This window comes from Erpetoichthys calabaricus, chromosome 10, assembly GCF_900747795.2.
Source record: "Erpetoichthys calabaricus chromosome 10, fErpCal1.3, whole genome shotgun sequence".
NCBI lineage: Eukaryota > Metazoa > Chordata > Cladistia > Polypteriformes > Polypteridae > Erpetoichthys > Erpetoichthys calabaricus.
The window spans coordinates 36,214,718-36,235,876 of NC_041403.2; the positions used below are offsets into that span (position 1 = coordinate 36,214,718).

Genomic DNA, 21,159 nt, shown 5'->3' on the forward strand with positions numbered 1-21,159 from the left:
CTTGATTCAGATTTATTTTAATGGCAACTTCCACTCAATTTATTCTGTGACTTTAAATTATGAAACATCTTCTTTCGGCTGCTCCTGTTATGATCCGCTGTGGCAGCCCCTCATCTTCCATATCTTCCTGTCTTCTAAATCTTGCTCTGTTACACCCATCACCATCATGTCCTCTCTCAGCACATCCATAAACCTTCTGTGACTATGCAGGTTCTCTTCTTGCTCCCAACGTCCTTATGGGAGCCCTGAACCCAACACCGTCAGTAATGTCACCGAGATGAGCTGACAAATGAGGACAAATCTCACATGAAGCCAGGGAATATACAAAAAGTGCTTAAGTGCTTTTATTAAAACAATCATCAAAACAAAAAGTGCAGTGCATCAAGTTCAGTAAATAAAACCATAAAAAACAAGTGTCCAGTGGGGATAAAAACCATCCAATAAATAAATCCTTTAAAACTCGAGGTTAAAATACAGAAGTTAAAAATGCAGTTTCTCACTCCCTTTACTCTCCGGCCCACCTCTGACTCACCCATTACTCGCAGCCGGCGGAGACCAACAGCTACGAACTCCTTCAGCTAAACTCCATCTTGGCCTCCTTCCGGATGTCACTGCCAGACCGTTGAGGTCAGCTCTCCTCCCTTGATCTTTCGCGCACCAGTAGTTGCTCCTCAGATCCCACGGGAGGACACCTCTCTGCTCACCCCACTCGCTTGTTTTCAGTGGGGTGAACTAGCCCCTAGCGCGCAACTGACTAACGCTCCTGTGCGGGGCCCCAGCTCGTAGAGTCTCCACTTTCCAGGTGGCCAGATCCTCCTGCTAAGACTGCTCTCTCACTTTCTTTAACCTCCTTTTCCTTTCTCCTCGATCGATCTCTCTATTTACATATCTCTTTCCATTCATCTCTTCCCTCTCTCTGGTTCGACCCGTACATATACACCCCCGCGGGTGCCTCCGTGGGCGCAGCGCCTTAATCACATACAGCAGGAAGCCAATGAGGTAAACGAGAATGGCTGCACCCACACGTGCAGGTGCGACTCGCTCCAACCACCACATTAACTCCCCGCGGTCGTGCAACTTGTGCCCACGGAGAACGACACGGCTATACAGATTTAAAACCCGGCCCTTTCTTGAGGCCGTGGACCCGCTATACCACACCTTCGCTTAGGCCTCCCTCTTTTTCTCTTGACTGGCAGCTCTATCCTTAGCATTCTTCTCCCAATATACTCAGCATCTCTCCTCTGCACATGTCCAAACCAACGCAATCTCGCCTCTCTGACTTTGTCTCCCAACCGTCCAACTTGAACTGACCCTCTAATGTCCTCATTTCTAATCCTATCCATCCTCGTCACACCCAGTGCAAATCTTAGCATCTTTAACTCTGCTACCTCCAGCTGTCTCCTGCTTTCTGGTCAGTGCCACCGTCTCCAACCCATATAACATTGCTGGTCTCACTACTGTCCTGTAGACCTTCTCTTTCACTCTTGCTGGTATCCGTCTGTCTATGCAACTGGAACACCACTTTGTGAAGAATACATCTTTTTGTTTTCATAAAGATTCTATGAGGCCCTTTATGTGTCTAGCTGTGGATTCTGACAGTGTTTTCACACCCTAGTGGGCATTATTGGAAGTGCTTTTGGAACGTTTCTGACTCACATGCTTTGGGGAAGTCCTAGTTCATGACATATTTAATTTTTGCTGTTTGTGCTGTATATTTTCGGAAAAGAAGAGTACACCCTACTGTGTGAGTTTAATTATTTCATTTCTGTTAATTATTATTTTCAATTAGCATTAAGTCAGATGTGCCATTTTTTTTTAAACAAAACTATGATTTTATAGTGAATATATATTTTCCAGGTCCTGATCATAAATATCATAACTTCTGCTACTGTATATGTGAATGCCTCATCTAAATGGTTACTCTGTTTTCTACAGGGTTTGCTATCACATCTATAACGTCTCCTGCTGCAGCTCAGTTAAACGTGAAATGGACGGCATATCCTGGTGCAACCTACTATTTTCTGGACCTAAGAGTGCTAAACAGCAATACTATTGCTCCGGTGGCAATTATGGTCCCAGGAACAGCTCTAACAAAACTGGTCCAAGGACTCAGAGCTGGCAGTGATTATAATGTTACAGTAAAAGCTACCACAGGCATAAATTACAATGTAGTTGCTTCTGCATGGAAGCTGGCAGCAACAGGTAATTTAATATTTTAAGAATTTCAGTTACAATAATGTAAATGTGGAAAATGAATAGAAGTTGTGACAGATTTTTCTGCATAAAACATTTAACTGAACAGAAGGCTTACAATCACAAATGAGGAGCTTCTCTGGCTAATGTATAACACTTCGGCTCTCACTGACTTTCTCATTCTCTTTATTCTTTAAAGTTCCTGGTTCCCCACAGATTATTCAAGCAGATGCATCTTCAAGCTCCTCCATCTCCGTCCAGTGGTCTTCATCGCCAGGAACGTCTCACTATTTACTCCAGGTTGTATCTACAAGCACAACCCAGAGGCTAAACCTAACAACCACCAGTCTGACCTTCACGGTGATCTCTCTGCAACCCTCCACATTGTACAGTTTGAGTGTCTATGCGGTGAATGAGGCAGGTGCAAGCGCTCCGAGCAAAGTCAAAAGTGTCACCACATGTAAGTAGATCATGGTGCCTGAATCAGTAATCAGACATTTAGCTTAAACAGAACTAAGACATTCTTGTATGTTTCCAATACTATTTACTATCTCAGTTTGCATGTTACTAATAAACTATTTGCTGCTATATAAAGTACCCTTACAAAAATGAAATACATGTAAAATACATTTTTGAAAAATATACTACCAATATTAATATATTTTAAAGTATATTATAAATACTTAAAGGATAAATACAGGGTGAATCAAAATTATGTTAACATTTGAATGGTGGAAACAATTCATATGTGCAAGATGAATTACAGGAATATCTCAACCTGTTTGCCATCATGCCATATGTGGCACATAAATTGTCCAAAAAAATATTATATAAGTACAGTATATACATAGCAGTGCCATTAGTGTTAACATAATTTTGAGTCACCCTGTATATTGCAATATCTTGCAGCATACTAAGATGTATTGTAAATTATGTACATTTTTGCTATTTTTTGTATATTACAATATATTTTCCAAAACATAAAAATATGACTATTAGTATGTTTTAAATACTCATAAAAATATGCTGCAAGATACATTTTACAAAAACTTTTACAACAAATATTATAAATATACTGCAAGTGTAGTAGTTATTCTGTATATATTTTAAAGCATCTATTTCAAGTTATTTGTCTTTTCAGGGTATTGCAATATATTTTAAAAATATATTAACTTGGCATTAAAATTATTGTCTAAAAGATCTCTCATAGGTGTTTCTTATAGTGAGCTATATTCTAGATCACATCACACTGTGACACAGTATAAATTACAAACCATTAACTGGGTACCACAACAAATAAACAACATTTATTTCTAAAGCACATTTTCATGCACAGGATAGAGCCCAAAATGCTTTGCAAGATGCTCAAGAAATAGTTACAAGAAAAGAGTAAAACAAATTAAAATTTGATGAGTAATAATGAATAAATAACATACAAAAAAAAACTCTATACACACTTACAAAAAAAATAGATGTTATTGTCAGTGGAAGGAAGGACAGAACTTGAAAGAAATGTTGAGGTGCCAGCCAGGCCACCCTGTTTATGTGCAAAGCAAAAACAGAGTGAAAATAACAGGAATCTGATAACGCAAAGCGTTAACAAACAAATTTTAGCCGTTGGTTTCCAGTTTACAGGGTTACAGCTTGATAATATGGGAAATTAGTCAACTGAATGACATGCCAGTTTTCAGGAGCGCCTTGCTTTTATAGCTCCTGGACCCTAAGGGGCATGATGAATTGCTCTCAGCAAGCAGTGGGTGATAAGAGAGATACAAGAGTTAGCGACTGCACTCCCTGGTGTCCCGTAGTGGCAGTGTTTACCACAGATGAGCCCGGAAGGCGACCCTAGGACAAACATGTGTGATAATATATATTCAGTAGTAAAGTAGAGATCTTATGTATAGTATCATATTCTAAGTCTCTAAAAAAGAGTCTGATAAGGTTAAATGGCCAGAAAGGACAGAAAAAAAAATCTACAGAGGTCCCAAGGCCAAAAGACCACCCATTGTATCTAACATAAATGTACTTAGGTCGTTCCTTACTGACTTTTACACTCCTTCCCAGGGGATTCAGTCCAGTGGTTCTTGTGAATAGTTGGGTTATCTGCTTTCCCTCAAGAATCACAGACGGCTGCACAATGCCTCAATCAGCTGGAGGTGGTGCAAAATGCTGTCACAGAAATAAACAGAAAAGAAAGCAGAGAAAATTAGAGATCAATAATGGCTGCAAATCCTTGAAGAATATTATCATTCTCTTTAGTCAGGTTAGTGTGCGATTAAAAGTTTAGGTCAGAGTCCATGATTACACCTAAATTCTTTACTTCTGTCTTGACTTTTAAAGCTAAGGGATCAAGTTTATTTCTAAGACCGTCACTATTTCCAAGTACAAGTAATTAATGAGGTTGTAAATTGACACTTATGCATGCTGGCAGAACTACTTCAGGTGAGTTACAGTACGGTCAAAATAAATTGCAATCATTAGGAAGACTGTTAGCTTTTTCTGGATTAAAAGATAAGACATGAATGATCTGCACTGGCTCTGGACAAACTGTACAGTTCATGTCTTAAATACAATATATTTGGTAATGCACTTGTTGCAATATTTTAAGGTAAATATATGCTTCCTTATTTTCCAGATTTGATCTTAAAAATATTTACTTGAATTACATTGAAAGATATGTTCACATATTTTTGGGTATATTACAATCTGTTTCCTTTTTGTAAGGGCAAATAACAGTAAAGCAGAAGCAGGCCTACACAGTGATACTTGGGGATTGTCAGTCAGGGATGTCGGACTCTGGTCCTGGAGGGCCACAGTGGCTGCAGATTTTCATTCTAACCATCTTCTACAGTGACCTGTTTTTGCTGCCCCTAAGTTGTTTCTTCTTCCTTAATTAGCACCCAATCAATAATGAGAGACAAAATGAGCTACCACACGACCAGCTCACCTGTGCTCATCACACAGTATCTGAAAATAAAAAGAGGTGAACGTCTCAGTAAGGTTGATGTGCTCAGGTCACCTTAAACATCTTGACAGTGTTCTTAGAAAAAACTGAAAATCAACAGTTTCGAAAATGTCTGCTGTGGCAGAATGAGAGCAGCAACAAGTTATGGGATTAAATAACGAGTTTAATTAACAGCAAAAATCGGCTTCTCATTGTGAAACTGGTTGGAGTGAAATTGGTTGGAGTTTGACACCCCAATTTAGCTATTCATCTGTTGGCTTGTTTCATGTCTCATTTATGTCTGGCTGTCATTTAATGAAGAAAAGAATCAATTCAGAAGATGGAATCCTTAGAAACAGGGCTATGAAGATGAAGGGAAAAGAAGTGAATTAGCAGGGAAAACTCGTCACTAATTAGGAAAAGGTTTAGAATGAAAACCTGCAGTCACTGCGGCCCTCCAGGCCTGGAGTTCGACACCCCTGGTGTACAGCTTTCACATTCTCCTTTTTTTCCCTTGTATACCAAAAATGTACAGATTAGTTTATTTTACAATTGTAAATTTGTATCTAATGTTTAGTTCATTTTTTATCTTTAGATTGTTTATTCATATTGATAATAATTGTATGGTGTGCTTAAGAATGCTGCAGTGATTCCCATGTGTATGTTTATCCCTATTTGATTTTTTTCAGTGGTGCAGCCACCAAACAATGTTATTATCAACCAAATAAATGCAAGTGCGGTGGTCATTGGCTGGGAGCCGGTTGATAAAGTACTTGTATATGGAGTATCAATTTACAAAAATGGAGACCTTACCAAAACGCCAGTCACTTTCCAAACATCAAGTACAAATATTGTCATCAACGAGATTTTGCCATGTACCCAATATGTATTTGGTCTGAGGTCTGCCAACAACTTTATGGTGTTTGGGGAGGAAATTTATACCAAGTTTATGACTGGCAGTAAGTATATTTTTAAGTTTATCATTTCTTAAAAATGGCCACAGTAGTTGGGAGTTGGGTTTGATTCCTGCATAGTCATTGTCGACATGGAGTTTGCATATTCTCTCCGTGTTTGTGTGGCTTTCTCTTGGTAATCTGGCTTACTCTCATATCTCAAAGATGTACATTTTAGACTAACTGGTGACTCCAAATGGGTGTAAGTGTCTGTCTCTGTTTTTGTGTATATGCTCTGCAGTGATGTGACATGCCAGATAGGGTTGCCAAGATGCATATAAACTGTTAAATACCAGTTCATTAGATAGATAGAATGATAGATAGATAGATACTTTATAAATCCCAAGGGGAAATTCACATTTGTTCTGTATGGCTCAAAGAACTCATAGCCTAAAATTATTTAGTAATGTGATAATTCCTAATTTTCATTAGATTGGCATCCCTTTAAGATATGGCAACCGCCCAGCACCTGAGTTCTATTTTACTGGAGGAAACGATTGCAAAACAGAATGGATGATTTCAAATGTACCTCCAGTATGCAGTCATTTTGACAATTTAATCAAATAAATTGTTAATTAGATAATCAGTTATTGTGTTAATGACACCTCTCCCCATGTCTTGTTCGTTGTATACAATGGTGTCACAATAGACATGTGATGCAGAGCTGAAGTAAGCAGATTCAAATAGAGTCAACTGGATAAAGCTAAAAGTTATTTATTTTGGAGACATTCCACATTTAATAAATTTAAGCAAATTCTGAGAGCCTGGCATTAAACAGTTCACCCTGACTCAATCTGTGACAAGCTAAAAGAAGGAGCATTTCTTCCAAACCTTGAAATTTCTAAGTGGACATGTATGTTTTGTCTGATCTGAAACGAGGATAGGTTTCTTTTCTGTTTTCCTTATGTATTTTTAAAAACTCGATTGCTAACCCACCGTCACAGTTTCCCTTTGAATTTAAACTGGCCTCTTGCCATTCCCCTTCACTTCTCTGAAGTTGAAGATTCAACAATCTAAATCCAGACCTGTTATCCCCTTTGGCCTTAGAACTTGGCATTGGGTCAAAATACATTTAAGCTTGGACCCTAATTGGCAGTCTAACATACCAATATTTCAAAATGATCCTTAACTTGGGTTCCATGACCACCCTGGCTTGTCTGGATATAAACAGCCTTGGAGATATACAGTATAGGATAGTATTTCAATTTATCTTGTTATCCTATCTCTTCCCAATCTTGTTTTCTCCTATCTTCAGCTCTAATCAGTTCTTAAGACATGTAGATGTTTACATTTTCTCCCCTTCATGTTTACCTTGTTCTTTCTTTTTATTCAACCCTTTCTCCTCACAAAACACCACTGGCCACCATATGTGCTGCATCAGTGTCTCCTATAACTCTCTACATCTACATTCAATTTGGCAACATGACCTTTCATTGCCCTCATCTTGGAAAACAATTTTTAAAAATATTATCCTTCTCACTAAAAATCATAATTACCGACACCCCCAATTTAAATTAGTGTGCTGTCTTTATTTTATACTCCATAAACATTTCTGTTGGGTCTTTTATCTGCACCAGAAGTGCCACTACTGGTTCTTAAATGCCCCCAGAACTGTTGTGTAACAGAGTCACAGTCATGGTGAGAGGGGTGTCAGGTGTCCAATAAGAGTCACTATGTAGCCCAGGACCTTCACCAGCCTGCCCAGATAAGGCTAAACCCAAGGCAGCCAACCACCAAGTGCTAACAGCAGGCTTTGGCCTAGACAGGCCTCCAAAACGGGAAAGCTGGATTTGAAAGTTTAAACTGGAATGAAAGTTCCAAAATATATCTAAAAGTCTTACAAGACATTCCAATTGTAATAGTTTGTAGAGACAATCCAAACTAAGAAATTAAAAAAATAGTCCAAATTTGGCAAAAATTATAAAAGAGCAAAAATAGAACAAAAGGAGCAGGCCTAAAAGACAATCTGAGGCAAACAAGTCTTAATACACAATCTAAAATCAGAAATCTAAGAGAAGAATCAATAATCAGATAAACCATAAAATTAAAAAAAGAAAGCAATAAACTTCAAAAACTTAATGATCCTACTGGGACTGTCCCTGACCTCAACATAAAGGCTGAAGGGGGACACAGCAACAGTGACTCCAGGGTGGCCCCGTCTTCTGGCATTTCACCGACAAAACACAGGGAGTAGTAGATGATTTAAAAGAATAGTAAACTATTAATAATAAACCTTATGGAAATGAAAACATAAGAAGTGATAATTTAAAATTAACCAGAATAACAACAAAATAGCCATGAGCCAAGGGGTAAACCCTGGCTGAAACATGACAGGAACCTTCATCCACACATTTAGGAGTTGTTCTTCTATCTCCTTTTATTGGTCATCTGTCTCTGATTCTTTCACATCAATCTTTGCTGTTTCATGTTTTTCCTCCCCTCATTTTTCTTCTAGACCTTTCCACTTTTTCTCTTGCTTCTGTCCAGCAGAAAATAGTTATCTCTTGGAATTATCATTACCATTCTATCCCTAGATTCTCGCTGGTTGTTCAGTTGACCAATGGAAATCCTAGTCTCATATTTTCATACTTTTAGAGATGTCTGAGTCAATGATGCATCTGACCACAGTATTAAAGATTTGATCTTGCTAATCTAGCTAGTCACTGAATATCCAGTGGTCGTTGATGTCGAGGTCTTGCTGTGTTGGTTAGCCTTACTGTTACGTCACTTTTTTTCTCTTGCATGTTACTACTATTTTTCTCTTACAAGATGGGCTTGGGGGGAGGACAACTATCTACTTTTGTAAGTTTATTGCATTTGGCAATATTTGCTGTCTTGATTATCATCAATATATGAAAAATTATTGTTTAATATAATTCTCCTTGAGTGAGTGATCATAATATGAATGTATCAGAAGCGATCATATGATTAACCAGTTCTTTATGGAGTTTATTTCCACCTGTGTACATAACACTTTGGTTTATTATATCCTTCTAGATTTAAACCCTGTCTCAGGTATTCAAGCAAAGTACAACTGTGCTGCTGGATTTGTACTCGTGACATGGCAGCCCAGCTTTGGTGCTTCCTCCTACAAGGTCTCTGCAGTTGAACAGAATGGATCTACCTTCTCCTGTACTTCTGAAACCTCCAGTTGCCTTATGTATGGGCTCACCTGTGGAAAGACTTTAACTGTACGGGTTATTGCAACATTGAACAACTGTGAGAGCAATGTAAATTCTATGGCTGTATTTCAAACAGGTATGTGCATCAGTTTTTCACTCCTAAAATGGTCCACATCTTTGACTCTTTGTGCATCTCTTATAATGCAAAACAAAGCTAGTATTAGGCATGGATCATAAACAATGAAAGTATAATTTTTGAGAATGACCTAGGAAGTGCTGATCAGTTGGTTAATTTACTTTTAGATATCGTTCCTTGTAGCTAGCATTGTCTTTATAGGATTTACAGCCGACCCTTGATATACGACCGGCCTGACATGCGAACAGCTTGGTTTACGACCAAAATTTTTGTTTTGAATTACGACCAATGTCTTGCGTTACGACCTGAATGCGGTCACGTGTATCTGCTTGTGCGATTGTAAACAAACAGCCGAGAGCATTCGTAAGCGTCAGTCAGAGCCCAGTGTGTTTGTGGATGTAATTTCGGTCAATGCAGTGATTTATATACTGTAATTTATTTCGATAATTGCTAAGGAAGGAAGAGAAGGTAAAGAAAGTGATCACAATCGAAACAAAGATGGAAATTGTGCAGAAATATAAGAGTGGCGTTCATGTGACCGATCTCGCTAATATGTACAGCATCTCGAAATCCAACATCTCGACAATTTTACAAAGAAAAGATTTGCATAAGGAGGCTCCTTCCAAACAATAACCACCTTCCGTTTCATTCTCCTCCTCCTCCCTTCCTGCAACCCAAAGATGTCAAATTAAATGGTGAGTACAGTATGAAACTGTTGTTTCTGGTAGGCTAGGCACTTTTTATAACTTTTTGGTTAGTACATTAGAAAAATTATTGGTGTTTTGGTAAATTATGCACATTATACAACCCTTTTGTTATTATGAAAAGGTTAAGTAAGTGTTGCTGTGGGAGGTTCGGAATGCATTATGGGTATTTCCATTATTTCTTATGGGAAAAATAGTCTTGACTTACAACCAACTTGAGTTACAACCAGCCCTCGCGAACGAATTGAGTTTGTAAGTCAAGGGTCCACTGTAGCTTTATTTTTGTGGCGGAAGAACAGCAATGAGGAAAATGGCCAAAAGTGCATGAAGCTACTATACACAATCTGAACAGCCTCCTTTTGACATTGTTCTTAGGTGATAATGAAAAGCGTAACAACCTTTTATCCCACCCCAATATCTTAGTTGGTATTACAAGGGCTTGAAAGCATGAGTCTGCAGATATAAATCCCACCGTTGAATATCTGAGTGTCTCATTATCTACATATGCTCTGATGTCATACACGAGTATCTCAATATACACCATATAATAGCCTTCTCAAGCTAAGTTAGTAGAAATGTATTGTTCACCAAGCACAAATATTACATGCTCACTTGGAAAAAATTCTCATTGAAAGTATTCAGCTGTCCCATGTTTGACAGCAACATTAGACATTTCTGTCCAAATTATACCAAGGAGACAGGTTCGGTAAGTAGGAAGACCATCTTAGCACAGTAATTTGATTATCTGACAAGGAACAACTTAAACAGTTTAGAACTCACTTTGAAACTCCCTTGGAAATTGTTCAGAATGCTGCCTGAGGTCTTCATAGAGAGTCCTGAATTATCCTCTAGACTCCTTTTGCTGGCGAATAGAGTGGACTCAATTATTTGTGCTCATGGTACCTCTTCTTCAGCACTATGATCACCAGTCATAGAAGACATTCTGGAGATACAGCAATATCCTCACAACACTAGAACACCTTACAAACCACAAAATAGTGACAGGAAATAACATTGATCATATTTTCTATGCAAACTGCTTCAAAAATGCTGGAAAAAAACTAAAAAACACTTAAATAAGCTTGAAAAATACCAAACAATGCTGGACATGTACAATGCTGAAGTGTGAATGGATCCTTAAGTGTTTTCCAAGGAGGTTCTAGCATACTAGAAATGTTAAGATGAGCATATAGAATCCCAAAAAACATCTTTTGAAGGAGAAAAAAAAGCTAATTTCTATATTTACTTTAGGGACATAAATGATACATTCCTAAGTTAATTCTGGCAGCAAAATGACAAAGAAAAGTAACATTTCTTTATTTTTTGGGCAATCAGCCAAAGAGTTAGTCATTAAATTATAATACTTGCCACTTGACATATAGGTTTAAACTGTCTGCAGGTATACAAACATAATGGCAGGAGTGTGAGGACTATTGTGGCTGGAAAGTAGACAAACACTTGAACAAAGTGTAGACTTTCTGCAATAACTGATCTATTTGTTTTCTAGTACGAGGTTTGTAATGAAAGTAACGAGCACGGTGAAATGACCAGAAAATGTCTGACAATGCTAACACTAGTGAGTTAACTATTATTACCATCAGCAATCTCATACTCATGTACACCTGCCTCACTTACGTGTTCATAGTTTAGCACAGGGAAACTATCCCAAATTTTAACAATATGGTCATTGAATTTCATGTGAATGGCCTCAGAAGTGCTGATTGTTGGTCAAAGACTCCCAAGATGCTTTTTCTGTCCCATGAATGACATCCACATTGATGTAGGTTATGTATAGCAGCAGAGAATGAATAAAGACCATTAACCAAAGGGAATGAGAAAAAGTGTAAATGGATTCTACCAAGAGCAACAAAGAAAAAGAAAATCAATGAACACATTCGAGGGAATTGAGACATGACAAACGGGATTAGCAATGTCAACTGCATCACTTCTTATGCAAGGCTGGAACAGAGTTCCAAAACTGAGGCAAAATATATCTAATGGCTAGCAGATTTGTAAAGAAGTGGACATGTTTTTCCTTTATTTACACACATTTCGATCACAACATGTAGGAATTTTATACATTTTATACATAGTCACCCATTTCAGGGCACCATAATATTTGGGTCAATTATCGTCACAAGTGTTTGTGATTCCTCAGGTGGGTTTCATTGCTTCATTAGTGCAACCATAAGATACCTTGGCTTGTTTCTACCATTTTAGAGTCAGTAGTTGCCTTTGTTTAACATGAGGACAATAGCTGTACCAATGAAAGTCAATGAAACCATTATGAGTCAGTAAAAGGAGGATAAAACCATTAGAGACATTGTGAAAACCTTAGGAGCACCTGTCTGGAATATCATTAAGAACAAAGAACGCACTGGTGAGATCAGTAATCGCAAAGGGACTGGTAGGCCAAGGAAAACCTCCACAACTAATGACAGAAGAATCCTCACTATGGTAAAGATAAAGCCCCAAATGCCTGTCTGACTGATCAGAAACAGTCTTCAGGAGGCACATGTGGATGTGACAGAGACGACAATCTGCAAAAGACTTCATGAACATACAGAGGCCACACTGCAAGATGCAAACCACTAGGTAGCCTCAAAAACAGGATGGCCAGATTACAGTTTGCAAAAAAGACTTAAAAGATCCTGCATAATTCTGGAAAAAGGTCTTGCGGACAAACAAGACAAAAATGAACTTGATCAGAGCGATGGCAAGAGCAAAGTGTGGGAATAAAAAGGAATAGACCGAGATGTAAAGCAGGCCACAACATTTGTTAAACATGGTGGTGTGGGTGTTACGGCTTGGGCATGTATGGCTGCCACAGGTACTGACACTGGCACTTCTCTTCACTGATGATGTAACTGCTGATAGCAGTGGATACAAGAATTCTGAGGTGTAGAGAAACATCTTATCTTCTCAAGCTCCAGTAGATGCCTCCAAATTCAAGAAGATAATGACCACAAGCATACTGCTAAGGCAACACAGGAGTTTTTCAAAGCTAAAAAAAAAATGGGAAATTCTTGATTGGCCAAGCCAATCACCCGATTTAAATCCAACAGAGCAGGCCTTCCATATGCTGAAGAGAAAACTGAAGGAGACAAGCCCCGGAAACAAGCAGGAGCTGAAGATGGCTACATTAGAGGCTTGGCAGAGCATCATCAGAGAAGATCCTCAGCACCTAGTGATGTCTGTGAATTGCAGACTTCAAGCAGTCACTGTATGCAGGTGATATGTGACAAAGCACTAAATATGACTGCTTTAATATGCCTGTCATTGCTATGTCACAAACATTATGGTGCCAGAAAACTGGGGGAAAATAGAAAAAGTGTTGTCATTTCTACATGTTTTGACTAAAATGTATGCAGATACCCTTAAATGAAACTCTGCAATGTGCACTTCAATCACGTCAGAATTGTTGGATTTATAATTTTAAACTGTGGAGCAGAGTGGGAAATCGAGGAAAAAATGTGTCTTTGTCCCAAACATTATGGAGGGTACTATAAGTGGATTTGATTTACTTGTTATAATCTCTTATTTATATCTATATTGAATTGTAAAATCATTTTTATCATTACTTTGGTATGACCATTGTTATATGACTAATAATTCAAAAGCAAAGTGACACAAATATTTCTTTATACTATTGCACCGTATTAGTAAAAACTGTACTCCTTGAGGATGAGACTCTTTTGGAGAGAAATATAACAAAATGTCGTACAAGAAAATGTGACGCTGTCTGCACATCATTTATGGAGATTATAATCTTGGATGTTGGATGTCAAATTTATAAGATAATGTTTTCATTGACATTCAGCAACATACATACTGTAGACCCACATTCTGAAATCTGCTTAATCACAGTGGAATTTATCGCAGGCCCCCATTCAGAAGCAGCTCTCACTTTGCCTCAAGTACTAATTAACAGCAGCCTTTGCCTATCAAGACGAAGACATTACTTTCCTGTTTAGAGGGGCACTGTTCATTGACTTTTACCCCTGTACTTCATTGTACATATGTCACTCAGGATGACACTCACGATATTCTTAACCACTTATGGAGAGGTGACATTACTGTCTCCGTCATTCAGGAGGTCTTCAGTAGAAAGAATGGAGTGAACTGTAAATTCGAAGTCTGTACTATTTTTTCACAAGTATTGTTTTCTTTCACACTCTGATCTGGCTACTAAATTGTTTAACTTATTTACCAATTAATACCACAGTTACTTAATAGGGGGTGTTGTAATTCTCTGCGGCTCAGACTTGCAGCTTTTTGTTCACTTGTGTTTTTTTTTTTTTTTTTGTCCTTTTAACTTTTTCTATCCTCTATTGAAAGCTTCACTCTGAATTTTGAACTGAGAAAATAAAATGTCCAATTAATTAACAAATAAATTAACAGTAAGCTCAATAAGCTGCACAAATTGTTATTTACTTTGGTAGATGGCCAAGAAAAGAAAAACTGTGCACAACTCATCTCTCAATTTACTGAAATCTGTTTTTAAAATGATGCTTCCATTATGCCAGCAGCCTTACAACATGAACCTCAGAACAGGTCACCCACATGAAAGTTAAGCATTTTTGTGCCCAGCTGGTACTTGGATGGCAGACCATCTAGGAAAAGGTTGGGTTGCTCCTGGAAGAGGTATGGGTTAGGCCAGTAGAGGGCGCTTAACCTGTGGTCTGTGTGGGGATCTCAATACCCCAGTGCAGTGATGGGGATACCATGCTGTAATAATGGCACAGTCCTTTGGCTGAGACATAAAACCGAGGTCCTGACTCTCTGTGGACATGGAAGATCCCTGGGCATCTTTCATTAAGAGTAGGGTGTTTCCTGATATCAAGGTGAAATTGTACATCATTGTCTAGTCATTCTGGCCTCCTAATCATCCCCCTGTTTTTTGAATTACTAGGGGGGGCCTTGCCCCCTGCTCGTTTTGCTCACCAGCCTACCCGGCCTGTGCTACGCGCCAGCCACTTCACGTCTCTGCCGCTCACGTATGTGGATTTCACTTTCACCAAACCGCAAATCTTTTAATTCTCGCGGATACGCCTCTTCATTGGGAAGAAACACTACTTTTCCCTGATGGCAAAACGAATTAGACGATCTACAAGTCTCCAACTCAAAGTTTAAATCCGAACAATATATTCGATCTCTTTTCACTGTTCCGTTATTTCACCGAGTAATAATTTCCATTTGTTTCCACTAATGTGATCTTTACTATCATTATTTGAGATATTATTATTATTATTATAAATATTATTATTATAAATATTATCATTATTGGACGGTTGGGAGACAAAGTCAGAGAGGCGAGATTGCATTGGTTTGGACATGTGCAGAGGAGAGATGTTGGGTATATTGGGAGAAGGAAGTTAAAGATAGAGCTACCAGGCAAGAGAAAAAGAGGAAGCCCTAAGAGAAGGTTTATGGATGTGGTGAGAGAGGACATGCAGGTGATGGGAGTATAAGAACAAGAGACAGAGGACAGAAAGATATGGAAGAAGATGATCCACTGTGGCAACCCCTAACGGGAGCAGCCAAAAGAAGAAGAAGAATCACTATCTCTAACCTGCTCTGCATGTGTATCGTACCAATGTTTTTGAATTCTTTACGACGTTCTACTTTGTCATCTGCTCTTTGTCTTTTATTTCCAGCCCAGGGCGTGGTTAAATCTCTTGGCACAAAGTCTCGTCTCACGGGACATGAAAGTATCTCTCTGAAAAAGTCACATCTTATCGCAAGCTAAAAAGTCTTGTCTTGTCCCAGGATTTTTTTATTTTAATAGAGAGACGTAACTACTTGTCTCATCCCTCTCCTCTTCACCACTTAATAACTGGTGTGTGGTGAGCATACTGGCACAAAATGGCTGTCGTTGCATCCTCTAAGTGAATGCAGCACATTGGTGGTGGCTGAAGTGGCTCTCCCCTTTCCATATAAAGTGCTTTGTGTGTCTTGAAAAGTGCAATATAAATACACTGTCCTCTTCTTCTATTCTGTTTTGGATCTCTGCTTCCTTAGATCCATTTCATTCATTAGTTCAGGAGGTTGGTCACGCATGTGTTTCAACTTTTGATTTCTTATGTTTTTAGTTAACTTATTTCTATGTGCTCTTCTGTAAATCAGTGTAAAGGGTAATAAAGAAATCCATGACTGACACTTTAAAATATTGTTTGATATTGTTCTGCTGACTGTGATATTTTATTTCTTTCAGGACCTTGTGCACCTTCAAATTTAAGTTTTTATCGGGACTGCTACAGCAATGCAGTCATTTTTTTCTTGGAATGCATCTCTATATGCAGCCTACTACTCGGCCATTGCTGTGGCTTCAAATGGCACGGTAGTTGAGTGCCGGACAGTGGATACCTCCTGTTTCTTTACAAATTTCACATGTGGAATGGGATATGTGCTGACAGTCTCTGCATACAACAACTACTGTAACAGCAACCGAAGTGCATCAATCCGAGTGCAAACAGGTAGAGTACCATAAGTGAAAATGACAATAGGAATTGCTCTTCTATCTTCTTTTTATTGTTCATCGGTCTCTAATTCTTTCTCATCTGTCTTCTCTATTGACATTGCTTTCTCTCCCCACATTTTTCTTCTCCTAGACCTTTCCACTCTTTCTCTTGCTACTCTCCAGCAGAGAGTAGTTATCCATTGGCACTATCACTACCATTCTATCCCGTTGGTCTTTCACTTGACTAATGGTAATCCTATTTTTATATTTTTCATACTTATAGAGCTCTCTGAGTTAATGGTGCATCTGGCCATAGTATTAAAGAATTGCTCTTGCTAACAGAGTGGTGGCTCTGAGGCTAGGGATCTGCGCTGGCAATCGGAAGGTTGCCGGTTCGAATCCCTGAATACCAAAAGTGACTCTACTCCATTAGGCCCTTGAGCAAGACCCTTAACGTAATTGCTCCATCCTGGGTATAACGTTAATTTGTATCCAGACCTGCATGTAGGCCCTCCAACCTGCAGGAAAACATTTTGGGGTTGGTGGCAGAATTGGCACTCCAGCCACCATAAAATAAAACCTCACACTGTTCCACTCCATGTGAACTAGTGTGGTGCTGAAGTGTCACCCATTGCATGGCTGCTCTCGGGTCCTAACCTGGGATCCTGAGTTGGAGTGTCATGTGGTGGGTGTGGCAATGCGCTGTATCAGTGCGTGGTCCTAACCTCCTCCTCCTCTTGCTAACCAAGGTAGCCGCTGAATATCCAGCTGTCGGTGATGTGGAGGTCATGCTGTCTTGGTTAGCCTTATTGTTACCCTTAAAATGGCATGGCTTCTTTATTAAATTAAAAAGAAAGACACATTTCTAATGGGTATTTAACAGTTGGTACTCCACACCTCCATGTACGCCAATATTTGGGCTACATAGTAAGGTGGTGAAATTATGAGAAAAAGAGTGGCCAACACTTGATTAGCAAGGATTATAGCGGATTAAGCAAATTGTCACATCTTTAGTGATGTGGGAGAAAAAACAAAAACGGTGTACCTGGAGGGAAACCTAGGGGTGACAGATTCCATACAGACAAAGGCGCTATATCAGTGAGGCAGCACTGCCACCACCAGGCCTCTCTATTAATGTATACCTTTCAAAATCCAAAGAAGAGAGGGAAATTAAATAATACACTAAACTAATTAAATATGAATAATGAAAATAGTTCAAATAAATAACAATATTAACACAAACAAATGAATCAAACATGAGCAAAAAAAATATAAAACAAGAATTTGAACACCAGCTGAGGAGAAACTCTGGCTGAAACACAACACGAATAAAGCCATACTATACCCCTTACACAGATAATGAAGGTTGTCCTGGCGCAATATAAGGTAGAAACTATATTTGCATATTGAGAGAAATCAATTTGGTTTATCTTTAAAAGTAATGCAAATAGAGTCAGAAAGTTCAAATGTATGAAGTTGTGTTTTATCTTGCTCAAGGATAACCTTGATAAACCTTTTAAATCTTTCAGCACCATGTGAGCCTCACAACGTTAAAATCAGAGCAGACTGCCAGATGGACATGTTGGTGGCCGAGTGGGATTATGCGGCTGGAGCTTTGTCTTACACCATAGAAGCTACTAGCAGCAATGGACAGCAGTACAACTGCAGCTCTTTCATGAACAGTTGTGTCATACCTGAGGTCAACTGTGGGGAAAGCCTGAATGCCTGGATTATCGCCTCAGATGATGAATGCAATAATTCCAAAGCTCTCAGTGAAGTGGTGGAAACTGGTAGGTCATCCTGCTTAACTTTGTCATGTTATCTTCTCATTCTCTTATTTAAATGCAGCAGCAAGTCTTCACCAAAATGCTATTAAGAAAATTCTTCCTTTTATGCAGCAATGCTATAAAGATATTTTGAAAAATCATTTTTAAAATAGCCTAGAGGAACCCATCCATCCATCCATTATCCAACCCGTTATATCCTAACTACAGGGTCACGGGGTTCTTCTGGAGCCAATGCCTAGAGAAACATCTTTTTTTAATCTGAATTAGAAATGGGGAGGGTTGGTATCAGGAAAGGCTGCAGGAGCTGTGTCAAAACCTATGGAACATCAAACCCACACAGATGTAGGGAAAGATGTAGAAGAAGAAGAAAAACCTCTTTTGTCACTAGATTGTTCAGTCCTTAGCAAGCAAAATTCTCTCTTTTCATTAGAGCATGATGAAAGGGGCCTCGGCCTCATATGATGCAAAATGTGTCATTATTTACATGGTTTAGTGATGTCTATATGATATTTAAAAAAACTGAAAACAGCACACGTCTAATCTTTATTACATGTTTTTATAATAAACAGGCAAAACAGCCCATTTTAAAGTGTCTCTCTATTATATAAAAAAATCTTGGGACAAGACGAGACTTTTTCAGAGAGACACTTTCACATCCTTTGAGACGAAGAATAGATGACAAAGTAGAACATCATAAAGAATTCAAAAACGTTGGCGCGATACACATGCAGAGCAGGTTAGATATAATGGAAGTATGAAAATTTGAAAGTCTCCAAAAAATGATAGTAAAGATCGCATTAGCGCAAACAAATGGAAATAATTACTTGGTGAAATAACAGAGCAGCGAAAAGAGATTGAATATATTGTTCGGATTTAAACTTTAAGTCGGAGACTCGTAGGTCATCTAATTCGTGTTGCCATCAGGGAAAAGTAGTGTTTCTCCCCAATGAAGAGGAGTATCCACGAGAATTAAAAGATTTGTTGTTTGGTGAAAGTGAAATCCACATACGCTATCACGCTTGGGTCACAGAGTTGCACAGAAACACAGGAGATTTTAGAGACAGAAACGTTATTCAAACACTTCAAACAAACAGAAGTCTCTTTCAGGAGTAAATTGAGCTCCATGTGTAGTCGGAGGGGACAGTTCCGTCTCTCAATTAAAAGAATAGAAAATCTTCCTCTTCGTAGGGGTGCACCTTGGGAGTGGGACCCCCAACAGCAGCAGAGGATGTCTGGGGGAGAAGACAGACAAGGCAGTGAGACAAAAGTACAGCTGCTTTACAGGCTTTTAAATGTTCGAAATGCCTTGCGAGATGCAGATCATACGGCATGGCAACAGCAGCAAGCCAGTAGCTGATTAAGCAAAGAGGAGGTAAAAAAAAACTGTTTTTGTTTCCCATTGTATCACAGTTTAAGAGGGGGTTTAGGAGCAGCGACTGCATCTCCTTGGGGTTCGTTCAGCCCCCCTCTTCACAACACGAATGGCAGAGACTACTCTGCATTTTCTTACAGGATTTAGGATGAGAAACTCATAATAGCCAGAATTTATCTTTCACAAGGTTATTAACTTACAGTGACATCAATACCATACTACATTAGCTGGCTTTGTCCTGTCTATTAAATTACAATTACAGTTCTCCAAATCAAAGTAGTATTTATTTTTGAGGTGTGTGATGCTTTGCTAATTTAATAATCCCGACATAGGAAGAATTTTCAGTAAACTTTCTTTCTAAACTTAGGAGAGCATCTTTTGCTTCACTCTTGGTCATACCTTCTGGATGCAGGTGGTACTGCAGTTTCTCTTTGAGAGTTTACAGTGATCCCTCACTATATCGCGCTTCGCCTTTCGCAGCTTCACTCCATCGCGGATTTTATATGTAAGCATATTTAAATATATATCGCGGATTTTTTTGCTGGTTCGCGGATTTCTGCGGACAATGGGTCTTTTAATTTCTGGTACATGCTTCCTCAGTTGGTTTGCCCAGTTGATTTCATACAAGGGACGCTATTGGCAGATGGCTGAGAAGCTAGATTGCTTACTCTTCTCTCTCTCTCTTGCGCTGACTTTCTCTGATCCTGACGTATGGGGATTGAGCAGGGGGATGTTCGCACACCTAGACGATACGGACGCTCGTCTAAAAATGCTGAAAGATTATCTTCACATTGCTATCTTTTGTGCAGCTGCTTCCTGAAACGACATGCTGCACAGTGCTTCGCATACTTAAAAGCTCGAAGGGCACGTATTGATTTTTGACTGAAAAACAAACTCTGTCTCTCTCTATCTCTCTCTCTCTCTCCCTGCTCCTGACGGAGGGGGTGTGAGCTGCCACCTTCAACAGCTTTGTGCCGCGGTGCTTCGCAAAGCCAAACAGCCCTATTGATTTGTTTGCTAGAGATTGTTTTCTCTATCTATGTGACATTCTGTGCTCCTGACATGCACTCCTTTGAAGAGGAAGATATGTTTGCATTCTTTTAATTGTGAGACAGAACTGTCATCTCTGTCTTGTCATGGAGTACAGTTTAAACTTTTGAAAAAGAGACAAATGTTTGTTTGCAGTGTTTGAATAACGTTCCTGTCTCTCTACAACCTCCTGTGTTTCTGCGCAAATCTGTGACCCAAGCATGACAATATAAAAATAACCATATAAACATATGGTTTCTACTTCGCGGATTTTCTTATTTCGCAGGTGGCTCTGGAATGCAACCCCCGCGATGGAGGAGGGATTACTGTATACACAGTGTCCTTGGGTGCTAACAAAGTTATGCCTTCTAGGTCTGATGATCAGTCAGCCACCATCGTTAGCAATGCAAACATGTGGTTTACGTACATTTTCTATCCCTCTTGCTCATACACTTGCTC

At 39.0% G+C, this 21,159-nt stretch overlaps 1 protein-coding gene across 1 annotated transcript in view; it reads left to right on the plus strand.

Moving 5' to 3' along the window:
- The first annotated feature begins 9,254 nt into the window (after nt 1-9,254).
- Nucleotides 9,255-21,159, plus strand: part of LOC127529454 (fibronectin type III domain-containing protein 7-like) — a 59,857-nt gene continuing 47,952 nt past the window's right edge. Inside the window, exons 1-3 of the mRNA XM_051933093.1 lie at nt 9,255-9,348; nt 16,267-16,528; nt 18,042-18,302. Of these exons, the coding sequence (XP_051789053.1) occupies nt 16,315-16,528; nt 18,042-18,302 (475 nt within the window). The 5' untranslated portion in view covers nt 9,255-9,348; nt 16,267-16,314. The remainder of the gene's footprint in view (nt 9,349-16,266; nt 16,529-18,041; nt 18,303-21,159) is intronic.